The 19,987-nt window shown below is 47.1% G+C and overlaps 1 protein-coding gene across 8 annotated transcripts in view; it reads right to left on the bottom strand.

Annotated features, from left to right (window-relative positions):
• ANKMY1 (ankyrin repeat and MYND domain containing 1) overlaps positions 1-19,987 on the bottom strand; it is a 639,442-nt gene that overhangs the window by 384,627 nt on the left and 234,828 nt on the right. For all 8 annotated transcript variants that reach the window (XM_078666447.1, XM_078666450.1, XM_078666454.1 and 5 more), the window contains exon 10: positions 14,512-14,652. In XM_078666447.1, coding sequence (XP_078522573.1) covers positions 14,512-14,652 — 141 coding nt within the window. The remainder of the gene's footprint in view (positions 1-14,511; positions 14,653-19,987) is intronic.

Here is a 19,987-nt window from a genome sequence, read left to right as displayed (position 1 = left end):
ACCCGTTGTCCGTGATCTCTTTACTCCCGCCCCCCACCCGTTGTCCGTGATCTCTTTACTCCCGCCCCCCACCCGTTGTCCGTGATCTCTTTACTCCTGCCCCCCACCCGTTGTCGGTGATCTCTTTACTCCCGCCTCCCTCCCATTGTCCCTGCTGTCTTTACTCCCGCCCCCCACCCGTTGTCCGTGATCTCTTTACTCCCGCCCCCCGCCCGTTGTCCGTGATCTCTTTACTTCCTCCCCCTGCCCGTTGTCGGTGATCTCTTCACTCCCGCCTCCCTCCCATTGTCCCTGCTGTCTTTACTCCCGCCCCCCACCCGTAGTCCGTGATCTCTTTACTCCCGCCCCCCACCCGTTGTCCGTGATCTCTTTACTCCTGCCTCCCTCCCATTGTCCCTGCTGTCTTTACTACCGACCCCACCCGTTGTCCGTGCCCTATTTACTCCCGCCCCCCACCCGTTGTCCGTGATCTCTTTACCCCCGCCCGGTGCCCGTGCACGTCATGTGGTCTGCAGCATGACCCTGGGACGGGGCTGCGAATATAACAGTGGCACCTGGTACTGTCACTGCCAGTGCTGATGGAGGGAGAGGACAGGAAGGACCCTTGCTCATGTGAAGGTCATGTGAATGGCATGTTAGCAGAGACAGTAAATACAGAGTGTGAGCTGAGCCTCCAGCTGAAATGGGCGGGACCAACAAAGGTAAGTGACAGGCGTCCAGGCTGACATTGTATAAAGTATATAAAGTGTTGAAATTAATTTAAAGTCTATATAAACCACCTCCCTCCATGAGAACATAACATAGCATAACATTACATGACATAACATGCCATAACATACCATAGCATATCATACATTTATCAATCACGCATTCATCCCCTGGGACATCTTGGCACTAAATAACAGGTGCGTTTGTTATCCAACTCAGTGGTACTCATTTTATCAATCTTGTAAGGATGAAAGGTTGAGTGGACCTTTGGCCATTGGCCCAAACACAGACTCCTGGAGGGGACGCATTAGTCCACTGAGCTACCGGACCTGGGTATGACCATTAATAAACCATAAACCTCTATGCTCCTTAACTATAAACAATACATATACATCAATGTAAGCGTTCCTAAACCATGGATAACCAAACTTACAATGGCTACATCATGTACGTCCACGCCCAGTGTGCATCAACCCAGCGTGACCTTCATGGCGGTTTATAATCTGCCGGCAATCATCCCCACTTATCATGTATAGACAATGTACGTCACTGCTGATTGCGTATCACACAAGGACATCTCTGCTGGTCCCACATGAGACAAACAGCCATAGTTCTTGTGCTCCCCATGCCACCTCAGTTCAGACCCAGCATTATGCAAATCAGTCTTGACCCCCACCCGTTGTCCGTGCCCTATTTACTCCCGCCCCCCACCCGTTGTCTGTGATCTCTTTACTCCCGCCCGTTGCCCGTGCCCTCTTTACAAACCTGTCCGTGATCTCTTCACTCCCGCCCCCCGCCCATTGTCCCTGCTGTCTTTACTCCCGCCCCCACCCGTTGTCCGTGATCTCTTTACTCCTGCCTCCCTCCCATTGTCCCTGCTGTCTTTACTCTCGCCCCCCACCCGTTGTCCGTGATCTCTTTACTCCTGCCTCCCTCCCATTGTCCCTGCTGTCTTTACTCCCGCCCCCCACCCGTTGTCCGTGATCTCTTTACTCCTGCCTCCCTCCCATTGTCCCTGCTGTCTTTACTCCCGCCCCCACCCGTTGTCCGTGATCTCTTTACTCCTGCCTCCCTCCCATTGTCCCTGCTGTCTTTACTCCCGCCCCCCACCCGTTGTCCGTGATCTCTTTACTTCCTCCCCCCGCCCGTTGTCCGTGCCCTATTTACTCACGCCCCCCACCCGTTGTCTGTGATCTCTTTACTCCCGCCCGTTGCCCGTGCCCTCTTTACAAACCTGTCCGTGATCTCTTCACTCCCGCCCCCCGCCCATTGTCCCTGCTGTCTTTACTCCCGCCCCCACCCGTTGTCCGTGATCTCTTTACTCCTGCCTCCCTCCCATTGTCCCTGCTGTCTTTACTCTCGCCCCCCACCCGTTGTCCGTGATCTCTTTACTCCTGCCTCCCTCCCATTGTCCCTGCTGTCTTTACTCTCGCCCCCCACCCGTTGTCCGTGATCTCTTTACTCCTGCCTCCCTCCCATTGTCCCTGCTGTCTTTACTCCCGCCCCCCACCCGTTGTCCGTGATCTCTTTACTCCTGCCTCCCTCCCATTGTCCCTGCTGTCTTTACTCCCGCCCCACCCGTTGTCCGTGATCTCTTTACTCCTGCCTCCCTCCCATTGTCCCTGCTGTCTTTACTCCCGCCCCCACCCGTTGTCCGTGATCTCTTTACTCCTGCCTCCCTCCCATTGTCCCTGCTGTCTTTACTCCCGCCCCCCACCCGTTGTCCGTGATCTCTTTACTTCCTCCCCCCGCCCGTTGTCCGTGCCCTATTTACTCCCGCCCCCACCCGTTGTCTGTGATCTCTTCACTCCCGCCCATTGTCCCTGCTGTCTTTACTCCCGCCCCCTTCCTCACTTACTGGATTTGCAAGCTAAACGAAGGTGCGGATTGCAAGGTAATGCGCAAACACATACAAGTTTCACTGCTAAATAGATATTCACGTTGGCTTTCATTTACCAGCATTTGCAGTACAGTAAGTACAACAAAGAGCATTCACTTTGTTTTCGGTGGAAATACCATACACAATGTTCCAGCCCGTCCATAGGTTAATATTTGATTGAGCAGTAAATATAGAAAAATAACACACAACAAAAAAATGTATTTAATTTTAAAAACATTACACATCATATCACAACTCACCATGACATTCCACACCATTCCACTGCCCTCACGTCACTATACTAAGCACAACTTGCACACAAACTTTACAGTACTGAACACAGCAGATACTTTGCTCTACAACATACCTTAAAAACGTTGCCAATATCTGTGATTCAACACTTATAAGGTCCCCTTCAGCACTCGCAAAACACGTTATTTCACCGACCAGTACATTACAGATGGGACACGCTATTTCACGTCCCTTCAGCACCCTCACACACCCTCTCACACCCCCTCAGCCCCCTCACCTTCACACACCCTCACTCACCCACACACCCTCACTCACCCTCACAACCCTCACACACCCCACCCTCACACCCCCTCACCCTCACACCCCCTCACCCTCACACCCCCTCACCCTCACACCCTCACACCCCCTCAACCTCACACCCCCTCACCCTCACATACCCTCACACCCCCTCAACCTCACACCCTCTCAACCTCACACCTCCTCACCCTCACATACCCTCACCCTCACATACCCTCACCCACACACCCCCTCAACCCCACACCCCCTCACCCTCACACCCCATCACCCTTACCCTCACCCTCACACACCCTCACTCACACTCTCTCACACTCTCACTCACTCTCACCCCCTCTCACCCTCACCCGTCCTCTCACCCTCACCCGTCCTCTCACTCACCCTCACCCATCCTCTCACCCTCACAGCCTCTCACTCACCCTCACCCGCCCTCTCACCCGCCCTCTCACCCTCACACACCCCCTCACCCTCACACACCCTCTCACCCCCACACACCCTCTCACACACCCTCTCACCCCCCTCACCCACCCTCCCACACCCTCACCCACCCTCTCACCCCCTCACCCACCCTCACATACCCTCACCCACACACCCTCTCAACCTCACACACCCTCACCCTCACATACCTTCACCCTCACATCCCCTCACTCTCAAACTCCCTCACACCCCCACTCCCTCACACCCCCACTCCCTCACACCACACTCACACCCCCGCACACTCACACCCCCACACACTCACACCCCCACACCCTCACACCCCTCACACCCCCTCACCCACCCTCACACCCCCTCACACCCCCTCACCCACCCTCACACCCCCTCACTCTCACACACCCTCACACACCCTCATTCACACACACCCTCACACACCCTCACCCTCTCACACACCATCACCACTCTACCGCCCTCCCTCTACTGCCCTCTCTACCGACCTCCCTCTACCGCCCTCCCTCACTCTACCGCCCTCCCTCTACCGCCCTCACTCTTCCGCCCTCACTCACTCTACCGCCCTCACTCACTCTACCGCCCTCACTCACTCTACCGCCCTCACTCACTCTACCGCCCTACCTCACTCTATCTATCGCCCTCCCTCACTCTATCTATCTATCGCCCTCCCTCTATATCGATAGCCCACCTATCTTTCCCCCTCCCTCCCTCTATCGCCCTCCTTCTATCTATCGCCCTCCTTCTATCTATCGCCCTCCTTCTATCTATTGCCCTCCCTCTATCTATCGCCCTCACTCTATCGCCCACCCTCTATCTATCCATCGCCCTCCCTCTCTTCCACCCACCTCCTTCTTTAACTCTGTTTTTTTCTCCTGTGCTGATCTGCTGTTCTCTTCCACCGCCTCCTTCTTTAACTCTCTGTTCTCTTTTGCTGATCTGCTGCTCTCTTCCACGCCGCCTCCTTCTTTAACTCCCTGGTCTCTTCTCCTGTGCTGATCTGCTGCTCTCATCCACCCCACCTCCTTCTTTAACTCCCTGGTCTCTTCTCCTGTGCTGATCTGCTGTTCTCTTCTACCCGCCTCCTTCTGTAACTCCCTGTTATCTTCTCCTGTGCTGATCTGCTGCTCTCGTCCACCCCAACTCCTTCTTTAACTCCCTGTTTGCTTCTCTTCTCCTGTGCTGATCTGCTGTTCTTTCATCCCGCCTCCTTCTCTAACTCCCTGTTCTCTTCTCCTGTGCTAATATGTTGTTCTCTTCCACCCGCTTCCTTCCTTAACTCCCTGTTCTCTTCTCCTGTGCTGATCTGCTGTTCTCTTCCACCCGCCTCCTTCTTTAACTCCCTGTTCTGTTCTCCTGTGCTGATCTGCTCTCTTCCACCCTGCCCCTTCTCTAACTCCCTATTATCTTCTCCTGTGCTGATCTGCTGCTCTCGTCCACCCCAGCTCCTTCTTTAACTCCCTGTTCGCTTCTCTTCTCCTGTTCTGATCTGCTGTTCTCTTTCACCCCGCCTCCTTCTCTAACTCCCTGTTCTCTTCTCCTGTGCTGATCTGCTGCTCTCTTCCACCCGCCTCCTTCTTTAACTCTATGTTCTCTTCTGCTGCGCTGTTATGCTGCTCTCTTCCACCCACCTGCTTCTCTAACTCCTTGTTCTCTTCTCCCAAGCTGATCTGCTGCTCGCTTCCACCCGCCTTTTTCTTTATATCCATGTTCTCTTCACCTGTGCTGATCTGCTGCTCTCTTCCACCCGCCTCCTTCTTTAACTCTGTTCTTTTCTCCTGTGCTGATCTGCTGTTTCCTTCCACCACCTGCTTCTCTAACTCCCTGTTCTCTTCTCCCATGCTGATCTGCTGTTCTCTTCCTCCCGCCTCCTTTTCTAACTCCCTGTTCTCTACTCCTGTGCTGATCTGCTGCTCTCTTCCACACCGCCTCCTTCTTTAACTCTGTTCTTTTCTCCTGTGCGAATCTTCTGTCTCTTCCACCGTGCCTCCTTCTTTATATCCATGTTCTCTTCTCCTGTGCTGATCTGCTGCTCTCTTCCACCCGCCTCCTTCTTTAACTCTGTTCTCTTCTGCTGCGCTGTTATGCTGCTCTCTTCCACCCACCTGCTTCTCTAACTCCTTGTTCTCTTCTCCCAAGCTGATCTGCTGCTCGCTTCCACCCGCCTTTTTCTTTATATCCATGTTCTCTTCACCTGTGCTGATCTGCTGCTCTCTTCCACCCACCTCCTTCTTTAACTCTGTTTTTTGCTCCTGTGCTGATCTGCTGTTCTCTTCCACCGCCTCCTTCTTTAACTCTCTGTTCTCTTTTGCTGATCTGCTGCTCTCTTCCACGCCGCCTCCTTCTTTAACTCCATGTTCTCTTCTGTGCTGATCTGCTGCTCTCATCCACCCCACCTCCTTCTTTAACTCCCTGGTCTCTTCTCCTGTGCTGATCTGCTGTTGTCTTCTACCCGCCTCCTTCTGTAACTCCCTGTTATCTTCTCCTGTGCTGATCTGCTGCTCTCGTCCACCCCAACTCCTTCTTTAGCTCCCTGTTTGCTTCTCTTCTCCTGTGCTGATCTGCTGTTCTTTCATCCCGCCTCCTTCTCTAACTCCCTGTTCTCTTCTCCTGTGCTAATATGTTGTTCTCTTCCACCCGCCTCCTTCTTTAACTCCCTGTTCTGTTCTCCTGTGCTGATCTGCTCTCTTCCACCCTGCCCCTTCTCTAACTCCCTATTATCTTCTCCTGTGCTGATCTGCTGCTCTCGTCCACCCCAGCTCCTTCTTTAACTCCCTGTTCGCTTCTCTTCTCCTGTGATGATCTGCTGTACTCTTTCACCCCGCCTCCTTCTCTAACTCCTTTTTCTCTTCTCCTGTGCTGATCTGCTGTTCTCTTTCATCCCGCCTCCTTCTTTAACTCCCTGTTCGCTTCTCTTCTCCTGTGATGATCTGCTGTACTCTTTCACCCGCCTCCTTCTCTAACTCCTTTTTCTCTTCTCCTGTGCTGATCTGCTGTTCTCTTTCATCCCGCCTCCTTCTCTAACTCCCTGTTCTCTTCTCCTGTGCTGAACTGCTGCTCTCTTCCACCCCACCTCATTCTTTATATCCATGTTCTCTTCTCCTGTGCTGATCTGCTGCTCTCTTCCACCCGCCTCCTTCTTTAACTCTATGTTCTCTTCTGCTGCGCTGTTATGCTGCTCTCTTCCACCCACCTGCTTCTCTAACTCCTTGTTCTCTTCTCCCAAGCTGATCTGCTGCTCGCTTCCACCCGCCTTTTTCTTTATATCCATGTTCTCTTCACCTGTGCTGATCTGCTGCTCTCTTCCACCCGCCTCCTTCTTTAACTCTGTTCTTTTCTCCTGTGCTGATCTGCTGTTTCCTTCCACCACCTGCTTCTCTAACTCCCTGTTCTCTTCTCCCATGCTGATCTGCTGTTCTCTTCCTCCCGCCTCCTTTTCTAACTCCCTGTTCTCTACTCCTGTGCTGATCTGCTGCTCTCTTCCACACCGCCTCCTTCTTTAACTCTGTTCTTTTCTCCTGTGCGAATCTTCTGTCTCTTCCACCGTGCCTCCTTCTTTATATCCATGTTCTCTTATTCTGTGCTGATCTGCTGCTCTCTTCCACCCGCCTTCTTCTTTAACTCTATGTTCTCTTCTGCTGCGCTGTTATGCTGCTCTCTTCCACCCACCTGCTTCTCTAACTCCTTGTTCTCTTCTCCCAAGCTGATCTGCTGCTCGCTTCCACCCGCCTTTTTCTTTATATCCATGTTCTCTTCACCTGTGCTGATCTGCTGCTCTCTTCCACCCGCCTCCTTCTTTAACTCTGTTCTTTTCTCCTGTGCTGATCTGCTGTTTCCTTCCACCACCTGCTTCTCTAACTCCCTGTTCTCTTCTCCCATGCTGATCTGCTGTTCTCTTCCTCCCGCCTCCTTTTCTAACTCCCTGTTCTCTACTCCTGTGCTGATCTGCTGCTCTCTTCCACCCCACATCCTTCTTTAACTCACTGTTCTCTGCTCTTCTCCTGTGCTGATCTGCTGCTCTCTTCCACCCTCCTCCTACTTGAAACTCCCTGTTCTGTTCTCCCGTGCTGATCTGCTGCTCTCTTCCACCCGCCTCCTTCTCTAACTCCCTGTTCTATTCTCTTCTCCTGTGCTGATCTGCTGCTCTCTTCCACCCCACCTCCTTCTTTACCTCCCTGTTCTCTTCTGCTGTGCTGATCTGCTGCTCTCTTCCACCTCGCCTCCTTCTCTAACTCCCTGTTCTCTTCTGCTGTGCTGATCTGTTTCTCTCTTCCACCCACCTCCTTCTCTAACTCCTTGTTCTATTCTCTTCTCCTGTGCTGATCTGCTGCTCTCTTCCACCCCACCTCCTTCTTTAACTCCCTGTTCTCTTCTCCTGTGCTGATCTGTTGCTCTCTTCCACCGCCTCCTTCTTTAACTCCCTGTTCTCTTTTGCTGTGCTGATCTGCTGCTCTCTTCCACCCACCTCCTTCTCTAATTCCCCGTTCTCTTCTATTCTCCCGTACTGATCTGCTGCTCTCTTCCACCGCCTCCCTCGCTAGCTCCCTGTTCTGTTCTCTTCTCCTGTACCGATCTGCTGTTCTGCTCCACCCGCCTCCTTCTTTAACTCCCTGTTCTCTTCTGCTGTGCTGATCTGCTGCTCTCTTCCACATACATCCTTCTGTAACCGAACACACATACATACAACCACGCACACACACACATACAACTGCACACACAACCACACAAACACGCACAACCACACATACATCACTCCACACACAAACATCACCCCACACACAAACATAACTACACGCAAAATCACATGCACAACCACACGCTCAACCGCACGCTCAACCGCACGCTCAACCGCACGCTCAACCGCACGCTCAACCGCACGCTCAACCGCACGCACAGCCACACGCACAGCCACACGCACAGCCACACGCACAGCCACATGCACAGCCAACCACACCCAACCACACACCCAACCACACACCCAACCACACACCCAGCCACACACCCAACCACACACCCAACCACACACACAACCACACACACAACCACACACATCTATCCATCGCCCTCTCTCTATCCATCACCCTCACGCTATCTACCTATCGCCCTCACGCTATCTATCTATCGCCCTCACGCTATCTATCTATCGCCCTCACGCTATTTATCTATCGCCCTCACTCTATCTATCTATCTTTCGCCCTCACTCTAATTATCTTTCGCCCTCCCTCTAGCTGCCCCAGACCATCAGACAGGCCAGTTCATGGACCTGTTTCAGAAAGAATCTGAAAACCTGGTTGTTTCCTAGGATGGAAAACTAGTTCTTTCACTGCCTATTACGGGCTGGTAACGTGCTGACCATCACCATTTCTAAAAGCGCCAGGATACCCATAGGGTGACAGTTTTTGCGCTATATAAGTGATTTTTACATTACATCTATCGCCCTCCCTCTAGCTATCTTTCGCCCTCCCTCTAGCTATCTATCGCACTCACTCTATCTATTGCATCACCACAGCATCACTCAGGGGTACCACAGCATCACTCAGGGGCACCACAACATCACTATGCGCCACCACAGCATCACTCGTCGCCACCACAACATCACTGAGCGCCAACACTGCATCAATCTGTGCAACCATTCAACAACAACTGGTTCAAATATTTTCTCTCAATGTTTCAAGCTTTATTACAAATGTCATAAAAAGATGTTAATATTTCACTTCTGTTCTTGGATTTTCGTCACAATAAAATACACTGAACATAATCTTCACAAAAGTTATTTACAAAAGTTTAAGCTATTGCCATTATAAATTACAATAACTTTTATTTAAGTATTAATTATTTAGAAAAATTAAAAGCCATTGTTATTTGTAATATCAATACATCTAAGTCACATAAATACAAAACATGTTGCATTACAAATGCCAAAGGTGTCACATTTGCAAACGATAAAAGTATTGGCATTGCAAATGGCAAAGCTATTAATTTCGCTATTTTCAAAACCAACACATAAATAAAAAATGTGTAATTTACAAGACCAATAGCTCAAACGTTCCTAATGCGAGACCTATTGCATTGCAAATGCTTGTTGTTTATGTACTTTCCTCAAGTTCAGCTGGATTTTAGTTTACTCACTTTACTTGAAATGTAGGATCGGAGTTTGTTCTATAGCCACTTACATATTCTCTTGGTCACTTACCACCACCAGGTCAAAATTGTGCCGACTATGTTACAGCACAGAAGAGTCAGAAGAACATTTATTGTTCTTTCGCATTTTGTACTTTGTTGATTTTCTGTTGGTGTTTGAATATTACAATTATTTCATAGATTATATATTTTTTTAAAGATTGCTAAAACGTGTTGCTATATAATAATGAATATTTTTAAATTACTTACAGTGATTGAATGAGTACGGAATATGATATATATATATATATGGTGCTTAGGGTGATCCGTCAAATGGGAGCCAAGAAAAAGGGGGGGTCCCAAAACACTTTTTCTCTATGTTAATTTCCATGGGAAACTTTAGACGGATATAGCCTGAACTGCTGAACAAATTACACTAAATTTGGCAGAAAAATACTACTTGGTCCAGAAGGCGTCATTTTTATTAAATTATGTCAATCCGCTTATTAGTTTTGGAGATATTTAAAGACATTTTTACATTATATAGCTGAGGACGCGGAGGATCGCAACCCCTGCGGTCTCATGCTTGAGATCTGATTGGCTGCCAAAACTCCTAACCAGGAAGTGTTGGCTGCCATCTTGTGACTAGGTAGACTGAGTCATAAGAAAAAAAGAAACAATGGGGCACGGTAGAAACACCCTGAACGCTTAGGTCTTCTGGGGGGGTCCTGGAATCCCCCCAGGGCCAAAAATACATAAAACAAGCATTTGCAATGCAATAGGTCTCGCATTTGCGAAAGTTAAAGCTATTGGCATTGTTCATGACAATGCCTTTTTTATCTGTTTTGAAAACCAACACATAAATAAATGGCATTATCATTTACAATGCCAATAGCTCAAACTCTCGCAAATGCGAGACCTATTGCATTGCAAATGCTTGTTGGTAAATGGAGTCAAATCTGTGAACAAGCCTATCCTTGGATATTAGAAGGATCGCGAACAATCTAGCAAAAAAACAATTGGTTGGGTGAGCACCGTGAAGCCTTCTAGGTCTCCGCTCACCCTATAAATCATGAAATAATGAAATAATTAAGGAACAATGAAGCAGTGCGTGTTGTAAACTGTCCACTGCATTCGCATTACACCAACTTAGTACTTTTCATAAAACAAAGGGACAAAATAGCAGTGAACGTTCTAAAGTGCCCACAGCATTCTCCCATTACATTGTGAAAGTTTATGCCTAAGTGTAAAGAATCGAGAGAGTGTACTGGAAGGGAGGGGCTCTAACCTTTTATTACGGAAGTTACAACCTCTTACCAACAGATGTGAGAGATAAAACTGCTGTTTCTGTTTTGTAAAGTGGGTCAAAGTTAAGCGTTAACACTTTTCTTGCATATTTTAACAGTGCAACGGATGTGTACCACTGACACATTTCACAGTTATTTTCCTCTCCCACACACCCATCTTTGTTCACGCTGGCTAAAACAACTGGAACAATAAGTATCAAATAGAGCAAACACTCCTTTCCTTAAAACTTGAGACGTAGAAAAGCACGCATTTTACCCGTGTGTATTATTACACAGCCAGCACTCCAGCCATGATCTCTCATTTAATTTACTCTGCAGGCACCCATGTAAACATTCTCTGTGTCCTAATGAGCACTTCTTTCCAACGGGTGAGCACAATAAACAAGCGCCCATTTCACCCTACGTGAAACATGACTGCCCCTAGGGTGCGTGACCAGCCCACAGGTACTACCATCCATCATCAGATCAACAGTACACAGTAGTCCACGTCACTACACATGTTGTATGACCAGAACCATGACCACCATTAGGCATGTTACACTGCTAGTGCTCTGATTACTTTCCCTTGTGCCACAGAACCAAAGTGAAGGACACTGTGACGCATGAGGCACCCAGTAACATGTCACTATTTAAGGTGTCCAATTCAGAGGGCTCGCGCTTCTCCATCATACGTGTGCTGACTTTTGGAGATCCAGTCAGTATACATGCATCACGTAACTCGCCCCAAGGACTCCGCTGCTTGTGTCATAGCGTGCAGGCTTTCCAGCCAGGTAAACGCCTAGGCCAGGTCAATGCCACCTCAGCGCTACCGAACCAGGAACTTGAACTGCTGATGGGAGGCATTGAATGTTTCCAATTGTTTCCTGGGACTGGTGCAGCCTCAGCGCGAGCCCCAGCCAACTGGATGAAAGTTCAAGACTGACTCGCAGAGACAGGTGCCCTTGGAAGGCCTGTGCGCCATGCCTCATCTGCTTCACAGCGCTCGTGAAAACATTTCTTATCTGCTTATTAAATTAACAAGCAGATAAGAAAAGTCTTCACACAGCCGTGAAGCACAAAGAGACCATCTGTTGAAATTCAGCCGCTTGTCTTTGAGTCTAGGCTGAGTGAAAATAGATGTGCTTGTCATGGGCGGGTGGCATCACAAAACTGCAAGGGCGGTAACAGAAATGACGTCCAGCAAATGAAAAGTGAGAAAACCCCATAAATCACGACACAAGCGAATCAGAAACGATTCGGACACAGGGGCGTGGATTGAAGTCCCCTTCTTCATTCTCTTTACTTAAGCTCTCGCAGGCGAGGAGCGCATGCGCTCCAACGCCAGGCTGAGACCTTAAAATATATAATTTGGCTGGAGTGGTGCTGAATCCACAACTCCTGCAGAATGGTTTCAAAAATACAGGCCCCCGGGTGGGCCAGGTCCCGCGTTGACCCCCTGCAGCCCTGGGGATTACCACCTCCACGGGCTAGACAGAAGAGAAATGTGGGGGCACGTGACCCCTTGCAGTGCCGGTGACCGCCACCTCCCCGGGGCTAAGTTAAATAATAAAGAGTGGAGGAGCTTCGGTCGCCCCCAAGCAGCCCCAGGGACTGCCACCTCCCCAGGGCACACTATTTTTAATGGTACTAAAATGCGAGGGAGGCCCCAAGGCCTGCCCCAGTGCCCCCGGAACTGCCACCTCCCCGGGGCACACAAATTATTCGAAAAAAGTGGGGGGAGGCCCTACGGCATACCCCGCAGCCCCAGGAACCGCCACCTTCCCGGGGCACAAATACAGTAATTAAGGAGGTCCATCACTGATCACTGGCCCGGGGACCACCACCTCCATGGGACTTAATTCACAAAGGAGGGGGGACATGCAGCCCTCTCCAGGAGCCCTCCAGGGTTCACCTTGGGGACATTGCAGTTTGCTATGGCTTGGGGGGAGTACCACACGTGCCAAGCCATAGCTATTAAGTGCTCTGCTTTCAGCTAGCGAGAGCACAAAATGCTCTTGCTAGCTGAAAGCAGAGCATGTCTATTTCCCTGCCAGCTGTCAAGCGCACAGGGTAACACACATTGCTTTTAGATCCAGGGAGCTGCCTTTTCAGCATCTCCCTGGGTCTCAAAGCAATGCCAGCTCCCGCAGGAGGCAGGGAGCCGGCAGGGACAGCGGGGGCCTTTCGGCTCCACCTGCAATCCCCAACTAAGTGGCCAGGCCCAAAGGGGATGGGTTCCCTGGGGTAATATCGGCCCTGGGAGGGGGGCACACACGGCCAACCTCTCGTGCGCCCCCTCCCATAAAAAAATATATATATTGAGGCCTGGACCCAGGGGATGGGGTCCCCGTGCTGACATCGGCCTGAGGAAAGAGGCCACAGAGCCCCCTCCCCTTTTTCACAAAAATATATAAAGGCCTTGCCCCAGGGGATGGGGTCCCTGGGGCTTGAATTGGCCTAAGGTGCAGGGTCGCACGGCCCCCTCACATGTAACAATGGTGGAGAAAGTGGGCATGGCCTCCTACCAGACCTCTTAGCAATCCCGCTGTGCAGGACTTATTGGAGATACTCAGGAGGGGTAGTTGGGCCCCAAGGATGTCCTTGGGGGCCAACTACCCCTCCTCAGTATCTCCAATAACTCCCACATAGCGGGATTGTTAAGAGCTCTTTGGTGGCCACACGCCCTTTCTCCACGACTCTGCAAACGCTGCTTGTGGTGCACTACTGGTTGGGAGATGAGGTCCACCTAAGTCCCTGATGTCACTGATCATGTCATGAATGATGTAATATGTGAGTTCATAAGCAGTGTATTGCGGGGGCATGAGTTTTAATTAGCTCACTAACCAGAACGGCTGAATTTCTCTGGTTTTGTACGAGTATGTATGAAATCGGAGCCTAAGTACCACGTCTCTGTAACCTTTGTTTTTTTCAGCGAATATATAAATAATTACAGTTAATTACATTATTACACTTTTATCTATGCTTTCCTTTTACATTTCATAATTTTAAATATTTTCAAAATGTACTTGATATAATTTATACTGTGAGCTACTATAAGCTTTTTATAAAAAAGATTGCTATTTTATGTTTGCATTGAAAATGTTTAAAAATGTATAATATTACAAAAAGTAATTACACTTTTACTTTAAGTTTATATGGAATTAATCAAACTTTTACACTTTTATAGCTGTTTTGCTACTGTTCTACTCCTATGTTTCTGACGTAGATTTTTTTGTAGTATATATTTTATACTTACCATATTTTTTCATCTCAACATTTTGTTTTCAGTATTTTTGCTCTTTGTACTATAGGCATGGACAGTTAATATTTTGGTCTACAATATTTGTTCATTATATTTTTGTTAGAATATTTATGTTGATCTTCCAACATACAACCCTACACAATAAGCAATCGATTTCACTGCTTTCAAATTAAATGCATTTGTAAATAATTAAAAATGTCCCCACATAATTGAAAAGTCAAAGCATCACTTCAACAGAGGCATATATACACATAAACATACTTTACCCGATCCGGGCCATATATGTCATCCTGGTCTTCTGCTCTTGCATTTGAATCTGCAGCTGCATTTAGTAACAACTCTGTAATGTCAACACCTTCTTTTACTGGAAGTGCTACTGCAATATGAAGTGGTGTTAAGCCGAAAGACTGAAAGGAAAAACAAAACATATCTTGATGAGTTCCCTTCACACTTTCTTATTTTTAGTCCAATAAAATGAGGATAGACACATTGTTTTAAATTGTTTTACGGGTTTAGAAAAAGTAAATACAAATCCATTCACAATTATATCATCTTAAACTCTGGTCTTCTCAAGGCAAATACGAGGTATAAATACATGCATGCATCTGTTCTGGGCTATTTCATTAAACTCTTTCCAGAATTAATACAAGATACACCTTGACATCAATAATTCTATTTTACATTATGATTTTCACAAAACCTAGTACATACTTGATCCAAACTAAACATAGGAAATTGCATCAAATGAAAAGGAGAACAAAAAGAACACCCCAAAAATCTCCTATGGCTATGAAAAGAGAAAACCTTAAGTACTATTTTGAATAAAGAGTCTAACACATCTATAACTAGTGTAACAAAGAAATCCCACACCTTATTGAATTTAGAGAGTACACCAACAAATTTGGCATACATTTTTTCTTTTTTGTAAACAGCTCCCTGTATATCTTTCTATTTGTTAAAAACAAAGGAGCAGCTGATTGCCAACGGGCTGTAATAACAGATCTTGCAAATAAAATGGCAATAAACCAAGCCCTCCTTGCCTATTTTGAAGGTAGACCTATATGCATTAAACCTTTAGTACATCCAGCGGCTTTGCTTTGGATCGACAACTGTTAATAACTGCCTAGACACTTTCCCAATGGCCTCATTGATCATTTTTAAAGAACAAGCGTGGTGAGCACCCTCTGTCACGGCTGAACGCGTGGCATCCTACAGTGTGCCCGCATTAGAAGAGCCAGGATCCAAAAACCTAGAAGAAGAACTGAAGCAGGCAGATGCAAGGAGAAGAAAGGATCATAGAAAACATCCTGAAGCAATTTCAATCTCATGGGACAACTCCAAAAATGGATCCTCATTGGACGCATCAGTACACTATGTACATAGATTGTACCAATTGCAGTGCAAGGCAAACGTCAAGTGCACATCCGACAGGGCATCACAAACAACAGAACACAGGCTGCACACTCAATCAATCACTCAAACAATCAGGGATTTATAGAGTGTGGCAAATCACCCTTGAGGGTCTCAAGTCACTGGAGTACCTGACTGCTTCGTGGGGAACAGTCAGGTCTTGAGTCCTTTCCTGAATTCCTGGAGCAATGGGGCAGTCCTGAAGTGTAGGGGGAGGTTGTTCCAAGCTTTGGCTACCAGGTGTGAGAAAGAGGTCCTCCACTGTTGTTTCGGTGAATCCGGGTAGTGTCTGCAAAGTAGAGGGAGGCGGAACGTAGGTGTCTAGTTGGTTGGTGGAAGGTGATGAGTTTGTTGATGTATGCTGGTCCTTCGTTGTGCTGGTCTAAAGGACAGGAACTGGTCAGTGTTAAGTTCCTGAAGCAAAGACACTCCAAAAAACTGAATCATACCTTCACAACACAGCTGCCTGTGTGATAGATCCATCATCATTTGGGCTTGAGGTAAAACATCCATTGTGGAGCAATAAACATAAGACCAAAATACCACAGATCAGCAATAACGCAAGTGGTATGCATCCAAAAACACTAGAAAACATAGAATGTATGAAGGACAGTATCACTCCAAAAATAGTCTGAAACATGCTGTCAAAGCCAGACATAACCACTTTAAAAAAGTGTACCACACCTGTGGTGTCGAAAGCATTAAATATGTGATGCACAAGTTCACCAAAATGCCGAGGCAGGTGTGTGCATTGTAGCGATTATATTTTGGAGGACAATCTTGCTACTTGAAGGTTCAAAGATTTCACGGCCAAACGTAAAAGCCATGTCTTTCTGAAACAATGAGGCTTTTAACCTGCTCAGTTGGTCAAAGTTAACCTTGAAAGTTGGAATGGATGCCCATAAGCTAACTTCTGTAACCATGTGCGCTGAAGGAAATATTACGGAATTGCAACATGTTACTATCTGAGACTAAAACCACATATGTGACACCTGCTCTCATCCCATAGCAACCCTGATCGTCCAACATCAATTAACTCCATTTGAAAGTAATCTAATGACTGGATGAATCAAGGAAAGTGGACTCCCTTCAAATAACACGCCAGATTGGCAATCAAAGAATTACATGCCCCATGCAGTGTCATCTCTTTACAAATTAGTGAGGGGGAGATCGAAGATTCACATTCGTTTCCACTAAGGAACACCTCCTGTTCCCCATTTACACATTTGTAATCAAAGGGAAATGGCAACAATTCGTGGACGAAACTCTCCCCTAAAGACTGGTATCTGCCGACCAGAAAATGTTTGAAGCATGATATGAAATTAAACTTTGACATTAGTAATGAGATCACTCCGTGTATTAATCATACCGTTAACAGTGTCTTGGTTACTGTGAAGGGCAACTGTTCTAATTTCTTGATGTTTAACATTGTCTATGTAGCATCTTTCTTAGCCGTTAATTATTGTATACGTGTTAAAAAGAGCAAAAACTATTCTGTTGTGTTCACTTATTTCCATGGCACACAGTGAGAGTTTGAATCTTGTAGTGTCCAGCTCAACTGCATAATCGACCTAAGCTGATTCTACCCATGGTATAATAAAGACATGTACATTTGTATAAATGTTCTGGGAGATAATGTCCCTTTAATAGAAAGAAGAAAACAGTCAGAAATCCAATCAAAAGAAAAAGGAAAAGTAATGAGATGACAATTCAAATGTAAAATCATAGAGGGATCAGATAAATGCGTTTCAGAAAAAGAAGAAAATCATGTTAACCATGTAGTGAAGAGTGAGAAGAGTCAGAAAAAAAAGTCATCAACATCAACAAATTAACCAGAAGCAGTCTGTAAAAAAAACAGGGGCCTCAGTTGGCAGAATAGAACTGGTAGATGCCTCCAAAGGTGGTACATCATAAACAACTCTGCTGTTGGAAGTAGCAGTTCAAAGCTGTATACTCACCTCCAATGTATGGCTTGTATGTGTGGCGGTAACAGGAATCAACAATAGTCCATTCTCCACCCTCCCCAGCCGGGGGTGAATAACATTGTGTTGCTCAAAACTTGAAGATGAGTTTCCTGTGGGGTAGTGAGAGGAGTCCTTGTGGCCTACTGTGTAGATCTGACCAAATGATGCATTTTTGCTTGATCAATTGTGACAAGTTGTTATTCTTTACAACTAGCAAGTGACGGAAAAATCACGGTTCTTATATTTTGAATTACAAGGACTGGCACTGGTGTATGGTATGATGGTCAAACTCCTTCTTTACTGCAATCTTCTCTCAAACTTGATCCCCAACTTTCCGAATCTAGCCAGAAGGTGCTGGCCTTCACTCCATCATTGGCAGGCTGTTTTGAAAGTTAGTTAGACTGCTCGTCCCGGAAGTCTTATATTTCCTGTAAGACAGCAAAATGTTCATTCATGTTAAAGGGTGTGTCTGCCGTCACTGCGCCAGGACTTTCCAGATCAGGAATGTACATCTAGATATCAAACAGGACATTGTAGGGAGTCCGGCCACCCAAAGACAGTGAAGGCATATTACTTATTGCTCTCTGGACTCCATACAAGTGATGGATCCAGCTACGACCGAACCTGATACTCCAGCTGTTGAGAATTGATTTAAGACAATGTTCTTCCTCTCCACGACTGAATTTTCCTCAGGATGATATGGTGAGAATAATGCACAGCAACACCCAGAGTTCCCAAAGTATACCTGTGAGCCTTGGGAGCAAAAGCAGGGCCCTAGTCCAAGTGGAATGCAGCTACTGTATATGTCCCAATGAAGATTTGCAAATCTTTAATAACAGTGCGACCGCCAGCCGATCGTTATGGGAACACCCACGGGAATTTAGAGCAAGAATCGACAGCAAGTAGAAAGAACTTAAACGTGTCAACCAAATCTAAAGGACAGCAGAAATCTAGGTAAACACATTGGAGCAGTTTGATTGAAGCTAAGAAGTGTGTCTGCGCTGGGCGTGCAAAGGTGTCGCTTTTAATTTGTTAGCAAATGTCACAGCTAAGGACATGCTGTTTCATCTGCTTGTACAGACCATACCACCAAAAGTGCTCCTGTAGCAAAGAAACTGTGGCCGCGACACCAGTGTAGGCAGTTGCTACACCCACATGGGCAGCTATTATTTATTCTAGCCTGTGGTCTTGGTTGGGATTCACAGGATCACCCACCCCAGTGATGGTAGCAAAAGGAATATTTTGAGCTCTTAACTGGTAGGAATATTTAGCTGGATATTTTGTTGGTAAAGGGGTATTGTTGCGCGAAGCATTGATGGCAGGCATGATAGCTTAATCCACCCTCATATGAGAATGAATAATTGCAGCTACTGTAGCAGTCTTGAAAACAGATTTGGCAGCTTCATCAGCCAATGAGTTCCCTACATTGTATATTTCAACATGCTGATGACTGAATGTGGGTATCACTAGGCCTGGGCAGTAAATTTCGTTCCGCTCGCGGAATTTGGGTGATTTAGCGTTCCGCGGAGAACGCGGAATTGCCCAAAATTCGGCGTTCTGCGGAATTTTTTTCTTGTTCGCGTTATCAAAACGCGTGTCTGCGAGATATTCCCCCCCCCCCCCGAGCACGCAAACAGCGTTAGTGAACAGGAAAAAAGCATTGCGAGCAAGAAATTCCGCGTGTTCATGGAATTTCTGCGTGCTCGCAGAGATTTTTTACCGTTTGGCGGAGCTTTGCGTAGCGCGACTGCGCAAATTCCGCCCACCCATAGGTATCACATGAGCCCGTTGCAAACTGTCTTTCAGTTGTGCCACCTTTCCCCAACGCAGTTTATGCTTTATAGTATTTCCCTTTGAGTCTTTGAATACATTCATGTGTCAGTAATGAAAATTTTCATTAAAAGGCTGGAAACAATAATACGAATCGCACACTGATTGTGGGGAGTTCTGGAGTTGTATTTTCTAGTGCCAGAATCAAGGCTTTTAAATCAGCCAGTTGTGCAGTACAATCCCCTAGGGACTGCGTAAAAAGTTTTTGAGGATGGAATTTTGCATCCATCACGACACAATGCGGCTGCCGAATATTGGTGTTTGGTGCCAATGGCAGGCTGGGCTGAACTAACAGTATATATTATATTTATACTGTTCAAGAGGCAATATATTACAGGGCATTGGGTATTTTTGTTCATATAGGAGAAATTATTTGAGTTTGTAAAATAGGGTCAAACACATAGTCTACACCAGCAGCCGTCAGGGAAGTGGCCTATTGTATCCATCTAGGAAGTAAGGCTTTTGCATAAGGAACACTGGCCTTTGTAACTGCCTCTAAGGCTGGGTCAGGAGTAACAACAATGTTTCTCTTGAACAA

The sequence above is a fragment of the Lissotriton helveticus genome, chromosome 11, assembly GCF_964261635.1.
Source record: "Lissotriton helveticus chromosome 11, aLisHel1.1, whole genome shotgun sequence".
Taxonomy (NCBI): Eukaryota; Metazoa; Chordata; class Amphibia; order Caudata; family Salamandridae; genus Lissotriton; species Lissotriton helveticus.
The sequence above is the reverse complement of the archived record's forward strand: the minus strand, read 5'-3'. Positions and strand labels throughout refer to the sequence as shown.